Source organism: Pelophylax lessonae (genome assembly GCF_965119305.1).
Source record: "Pelophylax lessonae genome assembly, chromosome: 4".
In the NCBI taxonomy this organism is placed as follows: Eukaryota; Metazoa; Chordata; class Amphibia; order Anura; family Ranidae; genus Pelophylax; species Pelophylax lessonae.
This window is the reverse complement of record NC_138771.1, coordinates 454,391,379-454,408,568: the sequence shown is the minus strand read 5'-3', so window position 1 is coordinate 454,408,568 and position 17,190 is coordinate 454,391,379. Positions and strand designations below refer to the sequence as shown.

General features: G+C 41.0%; 1 protein-coding gene across 2 annotated transcripts in view; it reads left to right on the top strand.

Annotated features, from left to right (window-relative positions):
• Nucleotides 1–16,478, top strand: part of DCTN4 (dynactin subunit 4) — a 28,849-nt gene extending 12,371 nt beyond the window's left edge. Inside the window, exons 3-14 of one of the 2 annotated variants that reach the window (XM_082252708.1) lie at nt 2,595–2,773; nt 3,192–3,235; nt 4,512–4,619; nt 6,369–6,389; nt 6,609–6,682; nt 7,505–7,617; nt 8,412–8,521; nt 8,611–8,684; nt 10,521–10,575; nt 13,875–13,982; nt 15,532–15,629; nt 15,775–16,478. In XM_082252708.1, the coding sequence (XP_082108834.1) occupies nt 2,595–2,773; nt 3,192–3,235; nt 4,512–4,619; nt 6,369–6,389; nt 6,609–6,682; nt 7,505–7,617; nt 8,412–8,521; nt 8,611–8,684; nt 10,521–10,575; nt 13,875–13,982; nt 15,532–15,629; nt 15,775–15,997 (1,207 nt within the window). In that variant the 3' untranslated portion in view covers nt 15,998–16,478. The remainder of the gene's footprint in view (nt 1–2,594; nt 2,774–3,191; nt 3,236–4,511; nt 4,620–6,368; nt 6,390–6,608; nt 6,683–7,504; nt 7,618–8,411; nt 8,522–8,610; nt 8,685–10,520; nt 10,576–13,874; nt 13,983–15,531; nt 15,630–15,774) is intronic. The other variant, XM_082252709.1, reaches the window with a different exon arrangement.
• Nucleotides 16,479–17,190: the final 712 nt, after the last annotated feature.

Sequence of the window (17,190 nt, the reverse complement as noted above, 5' to 3'; positions counted from 1 at the left end):
CAAAGAAAAGACCTACAGGCCAAACAAATGGGTAAGTGGGAGTCCAGGTAACCTTTTTAGGCCACAATGTCCCCTTCAGCAAACTGTAAACCTGTTAGAGCAGATGAATCTTTTCTCTGGCATGACACGATTTTTGCCTCAAATCGAGAGGATCTGCATTTCTTCTAGACAAGGACGAGCATCTGAAAGTGCTGTAACAGGCCCAGGACTGTTTGTTGGGGCACTAAAAATGGTTGATTGGCAGGTAAAGCGCATCTCCCATCATTCCTCAGCACTTGTGATGGCATGGCTCTGTTTTATCTCATGGGTGAAAATGGTAATCTCTATTAGGGGGAAGACAATAGTTTTCAATCAATCCATTTTTAAAATACATTGGGGAGCAAGGGTAGGGAGGATGAAGGGCCACAGATTTCTGACATTGTGTAGTCAGAGAATTCTGTCAAAATAATCCTGTCTTATATTGTCATTGCATTAACTTATTGAGTTGTTGCTATGGGTTTCTGTGAGAATCTGTCAGTTATGTCTGACTGAATTTTTTTAAATCTCTCCAGCCTGCCTTTGTAGTACAGATTTTTTAAGAAGTAAGTTATATAAAGTTTCTTTGAAGAGGTATACCTTGTCTACTCTTAAGGCCTCATGCACACTGCTGCTCCTAAACAGTTCGGCCTTTTGACATTTTTTGCCCAAGCCCCTGAACGCATCAAAATAAAAGCCTAAGTCCATTAGGGGTTGACTTAGTAAAACTAGAGAGTGCAAAATCTGGTACAGATGTGCATGGTAGCCACTCAGCGTCTAACTTCAGCTTGTTTAGATTGACTGTAAAGTCTCTAACTAAAAAAAAAAAAAAGTTATACTTGGTAATTGTTTCACACCGAGCAGAACAGTTCCTCCTCTTCTTGGGTCCCTCTTCGGTGCTCCTGGCCCCTCTCTTCTGTTGAGTGCCTCCACAGCAAACAGCTTCCTATGGGGGCACCCGGGCCACAGCTCCCTGTATCTATTCAAACACAGAGCTGTGGCTCTGCTCCGCCCCCCCTTTCTCTCCTCATTGGCTGACTGATTTTAATTGACAGCAGCGGGAGCAAATGGTGCCAGGCTGCTCTCTTAGCCAATGAGAAGGGGAGTCCCGGGCAGCGGAGACATTCCTGCAACATCGCTAGATCTAGATGGCTCTCAGGTGAGTATTAGGGGGGCTGCTGCACTTGGATGGCTTTTTATCTTAATGCATTAAGGTAGTCAAGGTTTATTACGCTCATCAGGTGTTTGGGGTTTCCCCCTTTTTTTTTTTTTTTTTCTTTTTAATGCATTAAGATGATAAAAAAAATAGTCTGCCTTTTTACAACTACTTTGACAAAAAAAAAAACCTGGAAGCTAAGTGGTTTCTTTGTAGAGCTGCACCAGATTTTGGATTTTGCACCCTCCAGTTGTAGTAAATCGACTCCACAGGCATTTTGGTGGAGTTTAGCAGTAGCAGAGTTTACAGGTAGTCAAGACACCTTCTGAACACAGAAGAATCTCGTTCAGGAGAGGAGCTTTTGGGCATAAAAATGCTAAAATGTGCCTTGTTAGCGCTTGTTTTTATTAATTTCAATGGCCAGAATAAATTAAAACTCTGGTCAAATGGAGCTTAGGTGAATTTTTGACGCTGATTTTTTTCCTGTCAGGAGAAATTGCAATAAACCAGTGTGCATGAGGCCTCAAAGTTTACCTAAAGACTTTTTGTATAGTGTAGGAAAGGTTTATTAGCCTCATCAGGGGTTTGGGTTTCCCCCCCTTTTTTTTTTTTTTTTTTTTGCTGCCCTTGTCACCTTGGGGATATTTTCTTACACTTACTGTCCCATGGACAAAACAGGAAGTCTATTTAAACTGGGTTGCTGCAGCAGTTGTTCCCATTGGAAGATTTTCTTTCTTTTCTTGATCTTGTGATAAATCCAAAAAATAGAATTTTTACTTCATTTTTAGTCCCCTGAGACCATTGTTACTAGGACAAATAGTAACTCCAAATTTGGTATTGCTTACTGTCCCATACTCAATCCAAAACCGAACAAAAAGTTTTGACTTCAGATGCAGTTTTCACAGCTATTGCTTCATTGATGTGTATTAAGGATTTCCATAACTCGATTATCAGACTTTTGGCTGCATTTACCAGATGAGGCATCCCCCCCCCCCTTTTTTTTTTTTTTAAGCTACTTATAAAGTTTGGGGTGATATCAAACAGAGTGATCCAAGTTGTGGTGAATGACTAAAGAGTTTCTTTGAATGATGGGGCTTTCAGCCAGTATTCCAGTATCAAAGGACTAGTCCACTAGATGTTCAGAAAACATCTAGCAGCTCAACTGTTGATGTGTTTAATTTAAAAAAAAAAAAAAAATTGAGCTGCTGATCTGTAACTAGACAGTGAAAATGCACCTTGGGCGCTCCACTGGCTGCTGTGAAAATACAAAATATTAATGTACAACTAAAAAAATTATAAGTTATACATTTTGTATTTTTATTTTAGTTAGTCCTGGACATAATAACCAATGCATATACAACCACGGCCCAGTCCCCTTTTTAATGATTGCACTAACAGCTTTGCAATTTTGTTTGTTATGCAGATGTGCCAACTGTTTTGACTGCCCCTGCTGTATGCATACTCTCTCTACCCGGGCCACTAGCATTCCGGCTCCACTTCCTGATGACCCTGCCAAAACCACCATGAAAAAGGCCTATTACCTAGCTTGTGGGTTTTGCCGCTGGACCTCCAGAGATGTTGGTATGGCGGATAAATCTGTGGGTAAGTGTTTTTCTTTTCACAAATTTTGCTTCACGCTTGTCATGTTACACATCACCTAATATCTGATGGGATTGAGTGACACCATTAGTTGCATAGTGTGGCTGGTAAATGGCCAGCAGTTTCCAAAGCTGATTCCTGTAAAATTGGCGAATTTAATAAAAGTAAAATATGGTAGAGTGCGTGTATCAAGGTAAATGTGTTCTATGGATGTTTAGTATTCATAGGGTAAACTTAAAAAAAAAAAAACCCCCGGTGGTGCAGATTTCTACATGCTTGGGAAATGGAATAAAATTCTGATTACAGAACTTCAGTGTACTTTGACTTAGTTGATGATAAAAATAATATCCTAGAAATCCTTTTTTATGTTTTTATCTCAAAGCAACACAGTTAAAGGAATTTTCTTGTTTCTTTTTTGCAGCTAGCGGCGGGTGGCAGGAACCCGAGACCCCGTACACCCAGAGGGTAAGAAGATTATGCCTTAATTGGACTTAAACACTACATTTGACTAATAAAGAATCCTTCAGTGACCTTTTACACATGCAAGTTAGCACAAAGCCTACTGTTTTCTATGTTTGTGCCAAGATGATGTCATTCCCTTATCAGTGTCAATGGTAGACTTGATGTCATTTCTATTAAATGTGGTAATGTTCACAAATGTTAGGCTGTCTTTTCTTGATCTACATTTCTTCTCAGGCTATGCCTTATTTACCTTGTATGGGAAAATCTTTTTTCTGTTGCTGTCTTCAACTGTGAATTCTCTACCCGGCTAATTTTTATTTCTGAGTACAGTATTAAAGGAAATCCTGTGTAGGACAAAGCACCTACACCTGTGTAGGACAAAGCACTCACAACCTACTGCTTTACCACAGTAAAATGGTTAATTTCAGACCTTGGCAGGGAGATCTGAAACTATTTGGTGCTCCGATATGACTGTAAAAGGTTCTGTTGTCGCAAGTTATTAACATAGGGCAAAGTAGGACAGACCTCCTTAATGGTTACAAACAACAATCATTTTGCCACACTGTGCCAAAACCTTAAAAGGTCTGCGGATGAATATTGCAGTGCTACTACTGAAGCTGATTTTTCTATTCCTTTGGAGAATTCTGTATAAATCTAGTGAAATTGATCTTTTAAAATAAACTTTTGCATTGCCTATGCTAGCTAGATCAAGACGTACCAGAACATTGTACTCCATGGACACATCACAAATTCACTTTGAGGGCCCTTTCACACTGATATGTTCCTGCATTGCAACGAAAACACAGGAAAAATGTTTCCCTTTGATACTTTTTCTCACCACTGCACTGTGCGTTTTGAATAGTCCTACATGCGGTATCTTTGGTGCGGTTTTAAAAACTGCAACAAAAATGCAGCTTCCCATTGAAATTTGGAAATCGTTGTAAAAATGCACCCGCAATTTGCAATTTTGGTGCGTTTGAGTCAGGTCCATTTTTTGCAGGTGGCTCAAAAACAAAATCGTGGCAAAAATGTTAATGCATTGCTACTGCCATTACTGACCCCTTTTTTAAAGGTACAAGGGATGTTATCCCTACACTTGCTTCGGTCACTTGATATGTACATGCTTTTGTCACATCATTTACCCCTGAAATTGTGTAGTGAAGATAAGATAAGCACTCTGGCCAACTTTCATACATCTCATATGAACAGTTTTTTTGCTTTTCAAAATGTATTTTCTTGAGCTCTAACTTATTTTTTTACATTGTGGTTTTCATTGAAGATCAACAAACTTTTGGAGTATTACCAACAACTGGCACAGAAAGAGAAGATTGAACGTGACCGTAAGAAGCTGGTGCGACGTAGAAACTATATGCCCCTGGCATTTTCTGTAAGTGTACCTTTTCATTAAGTAAAAGAATTAAACAAGGAATGATAAACGCGGTTTGCTTGCAATTGGCCATCGTGGTCACATCTGATGTTCCCTTTCTTGGTGGAATATTTTCTAGGCTGGCCAAACAAAGGTAGAGATCTAAAAAGAAAAAAAGATGCATTCTGATCTATTTTCCTCTTCCCTCTTATCTGTATAGCCAGGATGTGCAAAAAATAAAAATAACCACATGCCTGGCGATCATCAGTGTTTTCCAGAGATGTGCCGCTTCACAACAAGACACTCGGTCCTGCGTCTCCATCTTCCTCTGATGTCACCAGGGGGTGCTGGCTGTCTCTGGCTGCATAGACCATGAATAGACCACAAGCCCCGTGATGACGCTGCACATGTGCCATAAGTGCCCTGTGACCTTCTGGAACGCATGCCGTTGGTATCCCAGGAGGCTGTGGGCACTGTACACATGGGGAGGGATTCCTAGACAAAATTTTTTGCCCCCTATGCTGTTAGTGGATGGCCAGGAGGAGATTGATATAATAAAATTGATGGGGTGGGTAAAGTACTTTAGGCATTCCCAATAAATGTATTAGAAATTGCATTTTGTATATCGAGGGAGAAAATAAAGCTGCATATTTTTTAAATGTATCGAAATGCATGCAGTGACGTGTATTGACATGACGTGTAGTGCTGCATGCAAATAAATGCACATGGGCCTTTGCTGTACCATAATGAGCACATAAGACAACTGTCGTCTTAAGCCATACGCTTTGTGATTGGTGCAATCTTTTCTAGCATTGAGAGTGGGCATTGTTGTATGGCTACCCTAATCTGATAAGGCAAAAATTAATGGGCAGGATGCTATCTGTTGTCTGTTTTGTATTTTTAGCTGTTTAAAGAAGAACCTCCATCTATATTGAATTTTCAGAAACCAACATTCTTATGGTGAATTCAGAAAATTAAAAACTGTGTTCTCACTCCTCCTCTTCCTTTTAGCATGTAATTCCTGAGCAGATCTAAAAATGTAATAGTACAAAATAAATCTGCTCCCATAAACCAATAGAATTGCTTTCTGTAATTCATGTATCAGTGTTGTTGTCATATTGGAGGAAACCGACCCTATATGGGTTTTTCTGACTACTTGCTAAAGCTGTGTCAAGGCAATGACAATTCAAGTCTTTGATTATTATCTTTAAAACAAGCCCTCACTGACCTCTTTAACTGCCAACATTGTGGAACAATTAAAGTTCAAAGCAGAACTCCCTGAAGTTCTATCTGCAGTGCAGCTTACCCCGATCCCCATTACTGGTTGAGCCAATGTGGTAACTAACCAGTCAGGTATCGGATCACTCACCCAACTGCCTTCCCACTCCCAGTATTTCCATTTGTTATGCTGGGTGGTGGGAGTTGAGCGGACAATACACTGAAATTCTGCCAATTTTGCAGGGACCGGCCAAATTTCGAACAGTGTGTAGGCTCTCCTGCATGATGCAAGTCGGTTAATCAACTACTGTCAAAAGGACATGTTGGAAAATGTTCTGTTTAGGAAAGGCTGTCCTAAATCACTGGGTAAGAGAGCTAGATAATAAGTAATAACTATTGACTTCATCATCGTAGGAGGGAGTTCTCCTTTAAAGTGCTTAATAGCTTGATGAACCCATATGTCTTCAGCAATGTTAGTTCTTTTGTCTGACTGTCACTCTCTTGTTTTTTGCCTTTAATTGCATTCTGGTTAATGTTGGAACTACTATACAGCAACACACTATTCATGTAGCGGTAAGTTCCAGGCCTTCTCATGTCTCAGAGCTTACTATCAGCACCAAAGCAATGACCAACATACAGCTTTATTCTAATATTTCAACGATAACCATCTCTGCTTCAGAGAATGCTTTTTTTTTTTTTTTTAAATCTTGACACGGCTTGTCTTGCATGGTTATCATACTTTAATGTCACTTGTTCAGATGCTGTGCCACTAAAAGTATCTGCCACTTACAGGACAAGTATGGCCGTGGTACAAGGCTCCAGCGTCAAAGACCAGGAGTTCCCATCACACCCCTATCTGGGCTGACGTAAGTACTGAACTGTTGTATACTGTGCACATTTTCCAAGGTAATCTAATAGCGGTGCACTGAAATTAAAAATTTTGGTACCGATAACGAAAATTCAGAATGCACTTGAAAATTAGTTTTTTTTATATCTATAAAAAGAAAAAAAACTATATTATATATAGTGTAGTTCACAAAAGTGAGTACACCCCTCACGTTTTTGTAAATATTTTATTATATTTTTGCATGTGGCAACACTGAAGAAATGACACTTTGCTACAGTAAAGCAGTGAGTGTTCAGCTCGTATAACAGTGTAAAATTTGCTGTCCCCCTAAAAATACCTCAACATGCAGCCATTCATGTTTAAACAGCCGGCATGAAAAGTGAGTACACCCCTAAGTGAAAATGTCAAAATTGGGACCAAAGTGTCAATATTTTTTTTTTTTTTATATATAGCTGTGCCCCTATTTTAAGATATTTCACTTCTTGCCCATTTGGGTCTCAGAGTAGGAAAAGAGGGGACCTACTCAAAAAATATAAACACATTTTCGAGCAAAGTGGGGGAAAATTGGAACATATTGCAGGGTTTTTTCTTTTTATTCATTTCTAGGATAAATGAGACTTGAAGGATAACTTTACCTCTAGGAACATGTTACACGTTCCACCTGTTTTTAGGGTGGACCATGTAATGTGTTCCTGCTCCTGCAGCCACTCTCCTATTTTTATTTTATTTATTTTATTTTTTTTCTTTTATCTCAAATCACTTTAGTAAACGTAATTATTACAGCTTCTGTTGTCATTGGCAGTTACAAGGTAATAGTTCATGTGGAATATTCTCTTTCCAGTCTGAAAGAAGGGGAAGATCAGAAGGAGATAAAGATTGAGCCAGCACAAGCAGTGGATGAAGTGGAGCCTCTCCCTGAAGACTATTACACCAGACCGATCAATCTAACTGAAGGTAACAATTTTCCTAGATGGTGGCATGTTTAGGAGAATATTGGGCTCAATAATCAGATATTGTCATTGGCCAACATTTGGAAGCTGTGCTAGTTTTGGTGCAGACACACCATGGGGGATAATTCTGCAGAGGTGCAGTCTTTTACTTTACAGCAACATTTGCATTTAGAGGGTTGGGGACAGCGAAATATACCAAATGTATTCATATACAGGAGCAAGTGCCTTCTCAGTAAGGAATACAGTGGTATAATGAGAAGAAACCCACCAACGAGGAAAGTGGTGTCACCCTCCTGGCTATACTGTCTAGCAGACTTTTAGCACAAAAGTGGCTGGACCGAATTAGAAATCTATTGTCAGGCATGATTTACCATAGTGTATTTAGCTTTTTGCCTGCTGTCCGTTTAGGACAAAGCGACAGTGCCTGCTGATAGCCCTCCCCCATCAAGCTGTACTCGCCAGTCTCTACTCCTCCATCCGAGCCTTCTCTCTATTACCAGTCGCTAACACTTTCAAACGGGGGAAGGAAAGTAACTTCATCTCATTGGGTAAGCTGCAACAGCGCCTAGGGCTTACTCTGGTTAGGGAGTGTGGATTGGGGATTATTACTTGCTGGGGAAAGGCCTATCAGCAGACACTGTTACCCTGCTCTGAATGGGTAAAGTGACAGCATCTCTGTTGTCCTAGTTTTTGTGTAAATGCTGACTCTATAGTGGTGGCTTCCTCATCCAATCCACTGCTCACCATCTTTAGTACGTCATACAAAAAGATTGTCACATTATACTTTTTTTGTTTTAGTTACTACACTGGACCAGCGCCTGTTACAGCCCGACTTCCAGCCCATCTGTGCCTCTCAGCTTCACCCTCGCCACAAACATCTCCTTATCAAGCGATCTCTCCGATGCCGGGTATGTCAGTCCTGGTAGTTAATCCTAAAATGGAAGGGAGGAGAGTCCCTAGAAGAATGGAGTGTGATTAAATGTGTTTTGTCTTCCAGAAATGTGAGCATAATCTGAGCAAACCAGAATTTAACCCTACATCTATTAAATTTAAGATTCAACTGGTGGCAGTGTAAGTATCTGAAAACCTAGCTCGAAAATAATTGTGTATAATATCAGTTTGACGTTTTTTAGACTGGTTACAGTGAAAAAGTTCTTTGTAAATGAAACGCTTCTATGTATTTAGCCCTGAATTGCCAGGTCAGTATTGGCTATAAAGAAATTTTATTTTGTGCAGTGTTGTTGGCAAGAGACCCTGAACCAGAGAAAAGCCTGATATCTCGTGGGAGATAAAAAGCTTTCCAGATTTCTTATTAAGACAGAAATAAAGTGCTCCCCAAACACTTTCTGCCGAAAGATATTTTGTGTATCTTTAGGGAATACTATTCATCCCTATATAATCTCTCCATGGTTCCGACTCCTGCTTCCTCCATAGACACCTACCTCTCTTCCACACTACTTGCGCGTCTCACTTCACCTGAAAGATAGGCCCTTGAGGCCTCTATCTCATTAGAGGAATTGCAGACAGCAATAAATCTACCAAATCTGGAAAAGCCCCCGGCCTGGACAGTTTTACTATTCAGTATTACAAAACTCTTCACTCCTTACTGTGCCTATAGATGCTTAAATTGTTTTAACAATTTGGGACAGTCGTCCTTCACCACAGAAGCCCTACTGGCCCATATCTCTGTTTTCCGAAAGCGGGTAAGCATTCCTCTACCTGCGGCAGTTACAGACCAATCTCCCTACCCAATGCTAACTTGAAGCTTTTCACCAAACTACTCGCCTCCAGACTTATAGCCATTATTCCCCAGACTGGTCCATTTGGACCAGGTGTGCTTTATCCCCTCAAGAGAAGCGAGGGACAATACCTTGAGGTTGTCCATCTGCACTTGCATGCACGAAACAAACTACAAACTGTTGACCCACTGGTATTACACTCTGACGGTCCTTTGCAAATATTTTCTGGAGGCCTCGGATCGTTGCTGGTGGTGCCGAGAGGAGCCGGGGACCATACTCCATGTTTTCTGGAGCTGTCCCAAACTCCAACAATATGGGAGGGAAGTACGAAAGATCACCCAGACATGTACTGACTTCCCAATTCCAGAGGATCCTGCCTTCTTCTTGTTACACTGCATGCAAATCCCACCAATACAAGAATTTGATCCTGTGCCACCTACTTAATGCTGCAAAAGCCTGTATAAGTCCCTGCTGGAAGAGCACTAGCCCACCTTCCATTGCCATGTGGCTCAATAAAGTCAGGAATGTTAAATACCTTAGAAGACCTGGTTTTGACAACACAAAATAGAAGGGAACAGTATACTAAAACTTGGTCTTATTGGAACATGTTTATATACTCTGATGAAGGTAAAACCCTACTAGATCACCCTGGAAATTGAAACCCTGATATCCCAGCTCTAGTGGGATACAGTGTGTACCATTAACAGCCCAAATGTCCTTTCCTCCCCCTCTCACCCCCTTTTTTTTTTTTTTTTTCCCTATTCCCCCCCCCCCCCCCCCCTCCTTCCTTCCTTCCTTCCTCCTCATTTCTACCTTGTGTCTGACACCCAATCCTACCCTTTCTCCAACTACAAGATATTATTACTACATATCTCAGAGGTTATCTCATCTGAAAAATGTAGACTGTGAGAGTGGACTTACTGAGCCTTGCTTTTCACACACGCAAAGCTTCCAATTGTTCCCGCATTCATGGCATTTCTATGACTATTTTTTCATGTCTGTACAAACATTACTGACTGTCATACCTTTTATACTTTATAAATAATTTGAAAAAATGTAAAATTAAATAAAGCTCTCCCCACACCGAATTTTGCTTTACTGTAATTCTATAGGCCTGAAGTAGTAATGTCTATCATCCTAATTTGTTGACAATCATTGATTTATGCAGGAGCTATGTGCCAGAAGTGAGGATTATGTCAATTCCAAACTTGCGCAACATGAAGGTCCGTATTGCTTTGATTTTTTTTTTTTTTTCTGTATGTATTTATTTATTTATTATTATACAGGATTTGTTTAGCACCAACAGTTGCGCAGAGCTTTATGAAATGAGGGTAGTCAGTACAGTTACAATATAGTTCAATACAGGAGGAACCAGAGGGAGGGCCCTTCTTGTTAGAGCTTATAATAAAATTTTCCAAACTGGAAAATTGGGAGGGAAGACCACTTAATACCAAAAAAAAATCAAAAAAAAAAAATCGCTATTGCACATAGTGGGGAAAAATATGCACATCCTTCTTTTGTCAATGTGAGCTACTGAGTGTGCAGAGATACTGCTTGTATCTCTGCTGTGAATCAGCTGTTCTCTGCCAGTGGGGGAATCCCAAGAATTCCTGTCAATACTTGTTAAGCCTTATGCTTTAAAGCAGACCTTCACTCAAAAATAACTCTGCATCATTCTCTTCCTTCACCAAAATGTTAGAAATCCTTCTTTTTTTTTTTTTTTTTTTTTTTTTTTTTTTTTTTTTTTTGGGAATGGGGTACCTTATTTTAGTTGTACTTGCTCCCACTTCCTTAGCCCTTGCCTAGATCATGATAAATTACCCTTGGCACATTTTCCCCACATGCAAACACCTGGAATACAGGTCACAAAAGCTACAGAATCTGTCTGCCTGCAGTCCATGATCTTAGATGTGCAGTAGGGGGAAGCTTCTTTCCAAATGCAGCATGGAGATGCGAAGGAATAGAAGCCTTGCAAAAAATTTGGTGCTTGGAAGACAGCGCTGGACCCCATGGGCTAGTAAGCATGCGTTTCTTAAAAGTCAGCAGCTACAGTACTTGTAGCTGCTGACTTTTATTTTCCTCAAAAGCCAGACGAAGTTCCTCTTTAAAATGTTTGACCAGGCATTTTTACTGTTGCTGGCTTAATTGAGCACCAAAAAGCTTGCATTAACAAGCCCCGGTAACCATGTAGCTAATATACCTAAAGCATATTTTGCCTCTTTTAACCCCTTTGCACCTATAAGTAAAACATATCTTAATGCCTAAGCACAACTTTGACATGTGTTTGTACCCGTAGTACAGCCCAGAAACAATAGTGCACATTTTTTTATTTTTATCCTATCTAAAACACACTGATACTAATTTTAAACATTAACCACTTAAGCCCCGGAAGATTTTACCCCCTTCCTGACCAGGGGGTATTTTGCGATTCGGCACTGCGTGACTTTAACGGACAATTGCGCGGTCGTGCGACGCTGTACCTAAACGAATTTGGCGTCCTTTTTTTTTTTTTTTTTTTCCACAAACAGAGCTTTCTTTTGGTGGTATTTGATCACCTGTGCATTTTTTTTTTTTTTGCACTACTGCGACATTGCGGCGGACAAATCAGACCCTTGACTGACATTTTTGACGCTTTTGGGGTTACCAGTGACATTACTGCAGTAATCAGTGCTATACATATGCACTGTTACTGTAAAAATACACTGGTAGTGAAGGGGTTAACTTTATTTGAGAGGGAGGGGCTGTGTGTGTCCCTAGGGGCGTGATTCGAACTGTGATTGGCTGAGGCTTGAGCTGTAGGAACAATGATCAATGGTCCTACATAGTAGAACCGTATGATCAGTGTTTCTACACGAGAGAATGACAGGCGGCTTGTTTACACTAGCCGCCTGACTTTCTCCCTCTGCAGCGACGATCACAGAGTGACCGGCGGACTTAGGGTGCGCCGGTCACACGCGCGCGCGGGGGGGGGTCGGTCCGTGCCTCCGGCGGCGCGCGCTCGCTCCCCAGAGCCTCACAGGCTAGTGACGTTTATATACGTCACTTTGCCTGTGAGGGGCTGACCGCCGCAGTATATCTACTTGCGGCGGTCGGCAAGTGGTAAAAAAAAAAAAAAAAAAATCCTGTCCAAAATATACTGACCTTTTGACCCTTTAAACACTAGTCCTGGCTCCGATCTAGCTCAAACATTGGATCTAGGCATTTTTTATTTATTATCCTGTAATTTATTTATTTTTCTCTGCAAGGAGAGAGAAAGATGCAATGGGGTTGATTTACTAAAGCCAAATGGACTGGGCACTTTGCAAAGTGCAGTTGCGCCAGAGCTTAGTAAATCAGTCTGCTGACTTCCATTATCTAATCGTGTGCAAGCAAAAATGCTGTGTTTTTTTTATTTTTTTTATTTTTTTTTCCCCCCTCTCTCATTTCCTTTGCACGTGATTGGGTATTCTTTGCACAGTAAAGTTTTTTACCTCATTTTATTAAGCTCTGGAGCTACTGTACTGTGCAAAGTGCACAGTCTTCTTGCCTTTAGTAAATCAACCCCAATGTAACTCTCCCCTCCATTCACAGAGAGAGACATGGGTGGGCTTCACAGTGTGTGATCTCTGGGACAGCCAATCGGAGGCTATTACAGTAAAGGGGTTCCCAGAACCGGTATTTTCTGGGTCCTGATCATTAGTATGGGACCTTAGACTTTTGGTGAGACCCTCGTCTCCGTGCAGGAAATGCGCTGTCCCAGCACAAAGCGATACGCAGATGTAATGTCCCACAGGAAAAAAACTGGTCCAGTGGGGCAGTATATCTGTGTACTGTACTGTGTAGTAAGCTGCACTCTGGACAGAGGCAGCTCCAGGTGTCTGCTTCACATGTTTACCTGGGAGCCTCAAAACTAAATGTAAATTCCGACAAGGTTTTATAGGTTCTCTGGCTTGCCATTCACAACTCTTTATTACGCGAGCTAACTGCCATAGGTATAGTGCTATTAAAAAAAATGTAACTATTTAATTTTTACACTTTTCTTTAATTTTGTTTTGTTTTTTCTTGATCACTTTTTATTGCTGTCACAAGGAATGTAAATATCCCTTCTGACCGCTATAGGCAATGACTGGTACTCTTTATGCTTTATGGGGAGATCTTTAGTCTATTAGACCCCTCATGTCTCCTCTGCCCTTACAAGCATCTGCTCATCTAAGGAGAGCGCTCAAAGCGGATTGGAAGAAAGAAAGGGATACTCGCGCACCCCCCCCTTCACACAGGAACTGAGGCTGTCCATCAGCTTGATGGTCCCTTCCCTGTCATCATTTTTCTCTTGGTGTCAGGCAAACTTGTCAGAAGTGACTAATGCAAATAGCAGAGGAAAGAGGCTGCAAACAGAATGACACTTAGTGTTCTTAATTGAGACTAGTACAAACTATAGAGGTATATGATTTCTTCATATTTCATGTCTGAGGTTTACATCCACTATAAAACCCTTCTGTAAGTGAAATTTTTGTTCTGGTGATGACATAAATTTGTGTTGCAGGAGAGCCAGGTTCTGCTGACTCTGACTAACCCCGTGGAGAACCTCACGCATGTGACGCTAATGCCATGTGAAGAGGGGGATGCCCATGACATCAACAGTACCGCTAAGGTATACTCTTTACCGAACAACTTTTAGTTTTTTTTAATACTGTAACTTGTACTCAAAGGTAAATATGTGGTAATGGCATTTAAAAATCCTTTTTTTTTTTTTGCATAAAATTTAGAATGTCTCCCACGGGGGGGGGGGTTTCCCTTCACTTATTATTGTGCCGCTATGGCAATACCCTGCAGTGAAAGCATTTGTTACAGTGGGTAAAGGATAAATACCCCCCCCCTCCCCCCGTTAAAGCGGTTGTAAACCCTAAAAAATAAAAAAAAATAAAAAAAACCCTGCAAGACAAAGGCATAATGAGCTAGTATGCATCGCATACTAGCCCATTATGTGTAACTTACCTTAGAACGAAGCCCCGACACGGACCCCCGAACATCGCTGCGGGCGCAGCCATGATCCCTCGCCGTCTCTTCCGGGTTCGGCGGCTCCGGTGCGGTGATTGGCCGGAAGAGACGGCTGCGGTGCGATGATTGGCCTGAGCCGCGATGACGTCACTCCCGCAAGCTCCCGGCAAACTAATTGAAGGTCCCCCCGGACCTTCAGAGCGCATGCGCCGCTCGCGCGAGCGGCTGCATGCACTGTAAATATCTCCTAAACCATTCCGGTTTAGGAGATATTATTTGTACCTACAGGTAAGCCTTATTATAGGCTTACCTGTAGGTAAAAGTGTCAAAAAGCGGGATACTACCGCTTTAAGCGTTGTTGTTGTGTTTTTATTTTATTTTTTTGGGGTGTCAGTTTATTTGATTAATTTTGAAAATGGTTCTAATCCTTCCTTGTGGCTAGAGTTTAGCCTGTCCTGCTTCCCATACCTCTGCACTTTTCTGGGTTAAAGGGCAAAGCCCCCTAAAGCTCTTTTGTATTCAGTAGTTCTAGGAGTGTCAGATGTTGACACCCCTCCCCACCCCTGCTGCACTTTGATTTTTCTCTGCCAGCCCTTATGTCACTACAAGACACAGCTGCTGGCAGAAGGAACCACAGTGCACAGCAGGGAACCAGGCGTCTAACATTGGCAGAAAGTTCAAATGCTGGAGATCTTTGAGCCAGCTTCATTCTTCAAATCAGAAGAGTTGGTAATGAGGGCAGAGGGATTAAGTTGGCTGCCTTTCCTTTTAGGTTCAGTTTACACCTGAGTGATGTAAATAACTTTTCTAGAAGTGCTTTAACGCTCTGTATAGGATTCCCAATAGATCCCCGGTGCCCATTCACACCTTAGTGCTGAGTCGTGTGTTTTTGGTACCTATGGTCTATAATGGGAGAGCCAAAAAAATACACATAGAGTGCGTAATTCGTGCAATTTATTGAATTTTCTTCCCATAGTCACTAGTTTCTCTTTTGGGGAAAACCAAAAAAAAGGTCAAGCCTGAAAAACGCTTGAACAAATATGCATTAAAAAAGGCTCCAAAACTCCCTTCAAGAAGCTCAAGTGTGAACCTAACTATAGGGAGGACTGCATTTTGAATTTGAACATGGCGATTGAGGTGCATATGGTAGATTCTGTTGGTATACAGAAATGCATATTACAGCCTTTTTTTGCCATTTGCAGGTGGTTGTGCCTACAAAGGAGCTGCTCCTGTCTGGCAAAGATGCTGCTGCAGAGTATGATGAATTGGCAGAGCCGCAGGATTTCCAAGATGACCCAGAGTAAGTGGACATGTTAAAATAATCTTGACTGTCAAATATGATGATCCACTGGTCACATGTTGTTCAGCCTTTCCTAAAAATTATTATGCTTTACATTCAGTCTTGAATTTGTATTCTGTATCTAACATTGGTTTATTTTCTGCAGTGTTGTCGCCTTCAGGAAGGCCAATAAAGTGGGAGTATTTATAAAGGTTACCCCACTGCAAGAAAAAGGAAGAGTGATCGTAAGCTTTAAGCTTAAGCATGACTTCAGAAACCTGGCTGCTCCTATCCGACCTGTAGAAGACAATGAGACCACCTCCGAGGCTGTGTGGCTGACACATCATGTAGAGCTTGACTTGGGGCCTGTGGTACAGACGGCTCCCTAGAATTGGCAGTGTTTTGTATGTTACAGGAACACGTTCCTGGGGTATATGTTCATCTCCACCTGCAGACTACACGTGGAGAAAGAGCTAAATAGTGCACTTGTGCTTGGAGGTTGCTGGCTAGTCTGTAAGCAGTTACTGTGGGAATTCACTACTAGGTCACCCCTGATCCCTTTAACACTGGAACAATAGATAAAGTAGCTGCGAAACACATGATATGTATAATCTGTATAATGTACTAGAAAAATGACACAGTTGGGTATTTCAGAATCTAGGTGTGACTCAACACACTACTTCTAACTAGAGCCAGAATGCAAGTTTTGAGCTGACTTGTCTTTTTAAGAATGCAAGTCCTTGTAGTAATTTGTATTTTGCTGGTTGAAAATTCTGTGCATAGTGCAAAAATGGTGGTGGGCTGTAGCTCATAACATCCAATCAGAAGCTGACTTTCATCAAATTGACTGATGCTTAGGAATAATTTTCTGATTGGCTGCTGTAGGATCCACTACACTACTTGCGTTATGCCCCATTCTTTACAAATTAGTGTTGATTTACTGTTGTGCATTAGTTTATACTTCTGTAAAATCTTTTACAGATAGTTGTGAGGGAAACAGGGTGTTTAAAAGCCTTGCTATCTGTTTCTGTATGCCGTATCTGTAAGGCAGCTTAACAAATTTAAAAGCCATTTTATCATGGGCACCACATTTGTTGTCATCCATAATACCGGACTATTTTTGTAAATGCCCCTAATATATTTTAAATCATTTATTGCGTTACAATTTAGTTTTTTATTCTCCACTAATAGGTTTGGAATGTGTTTTTATGCAGAGTGGGCAAGAGCTGGAAGATGATGTTGGTCCTTGTGTATTGGGGTCTTTAAAGGAAGGACTGTTGGCTGAAGAATCAGATGTCCCCTATTTAAGCAGTGCAATATGGAGGAATGAAAGGAAAATCTAGCAACTATGTGTAGTTCATTCTTCACACATAGTAATAAATAATGCCCATTTTGCAGTTTAGTCAGTTATGTCTGAGCTGTAAATTTCACAAATGGCTCCTGTAGTATTGAGTGAAAGCTGGTCTGTTTTACCTGTTCATGCTTTAGTCAAGCAAACGTATAGGTTTTACAGCTCATTTCTCATTAGTTAGGTGTTTGGATTCCACAGGATCACCTTGGTGGTTCACCATCATACAAATGA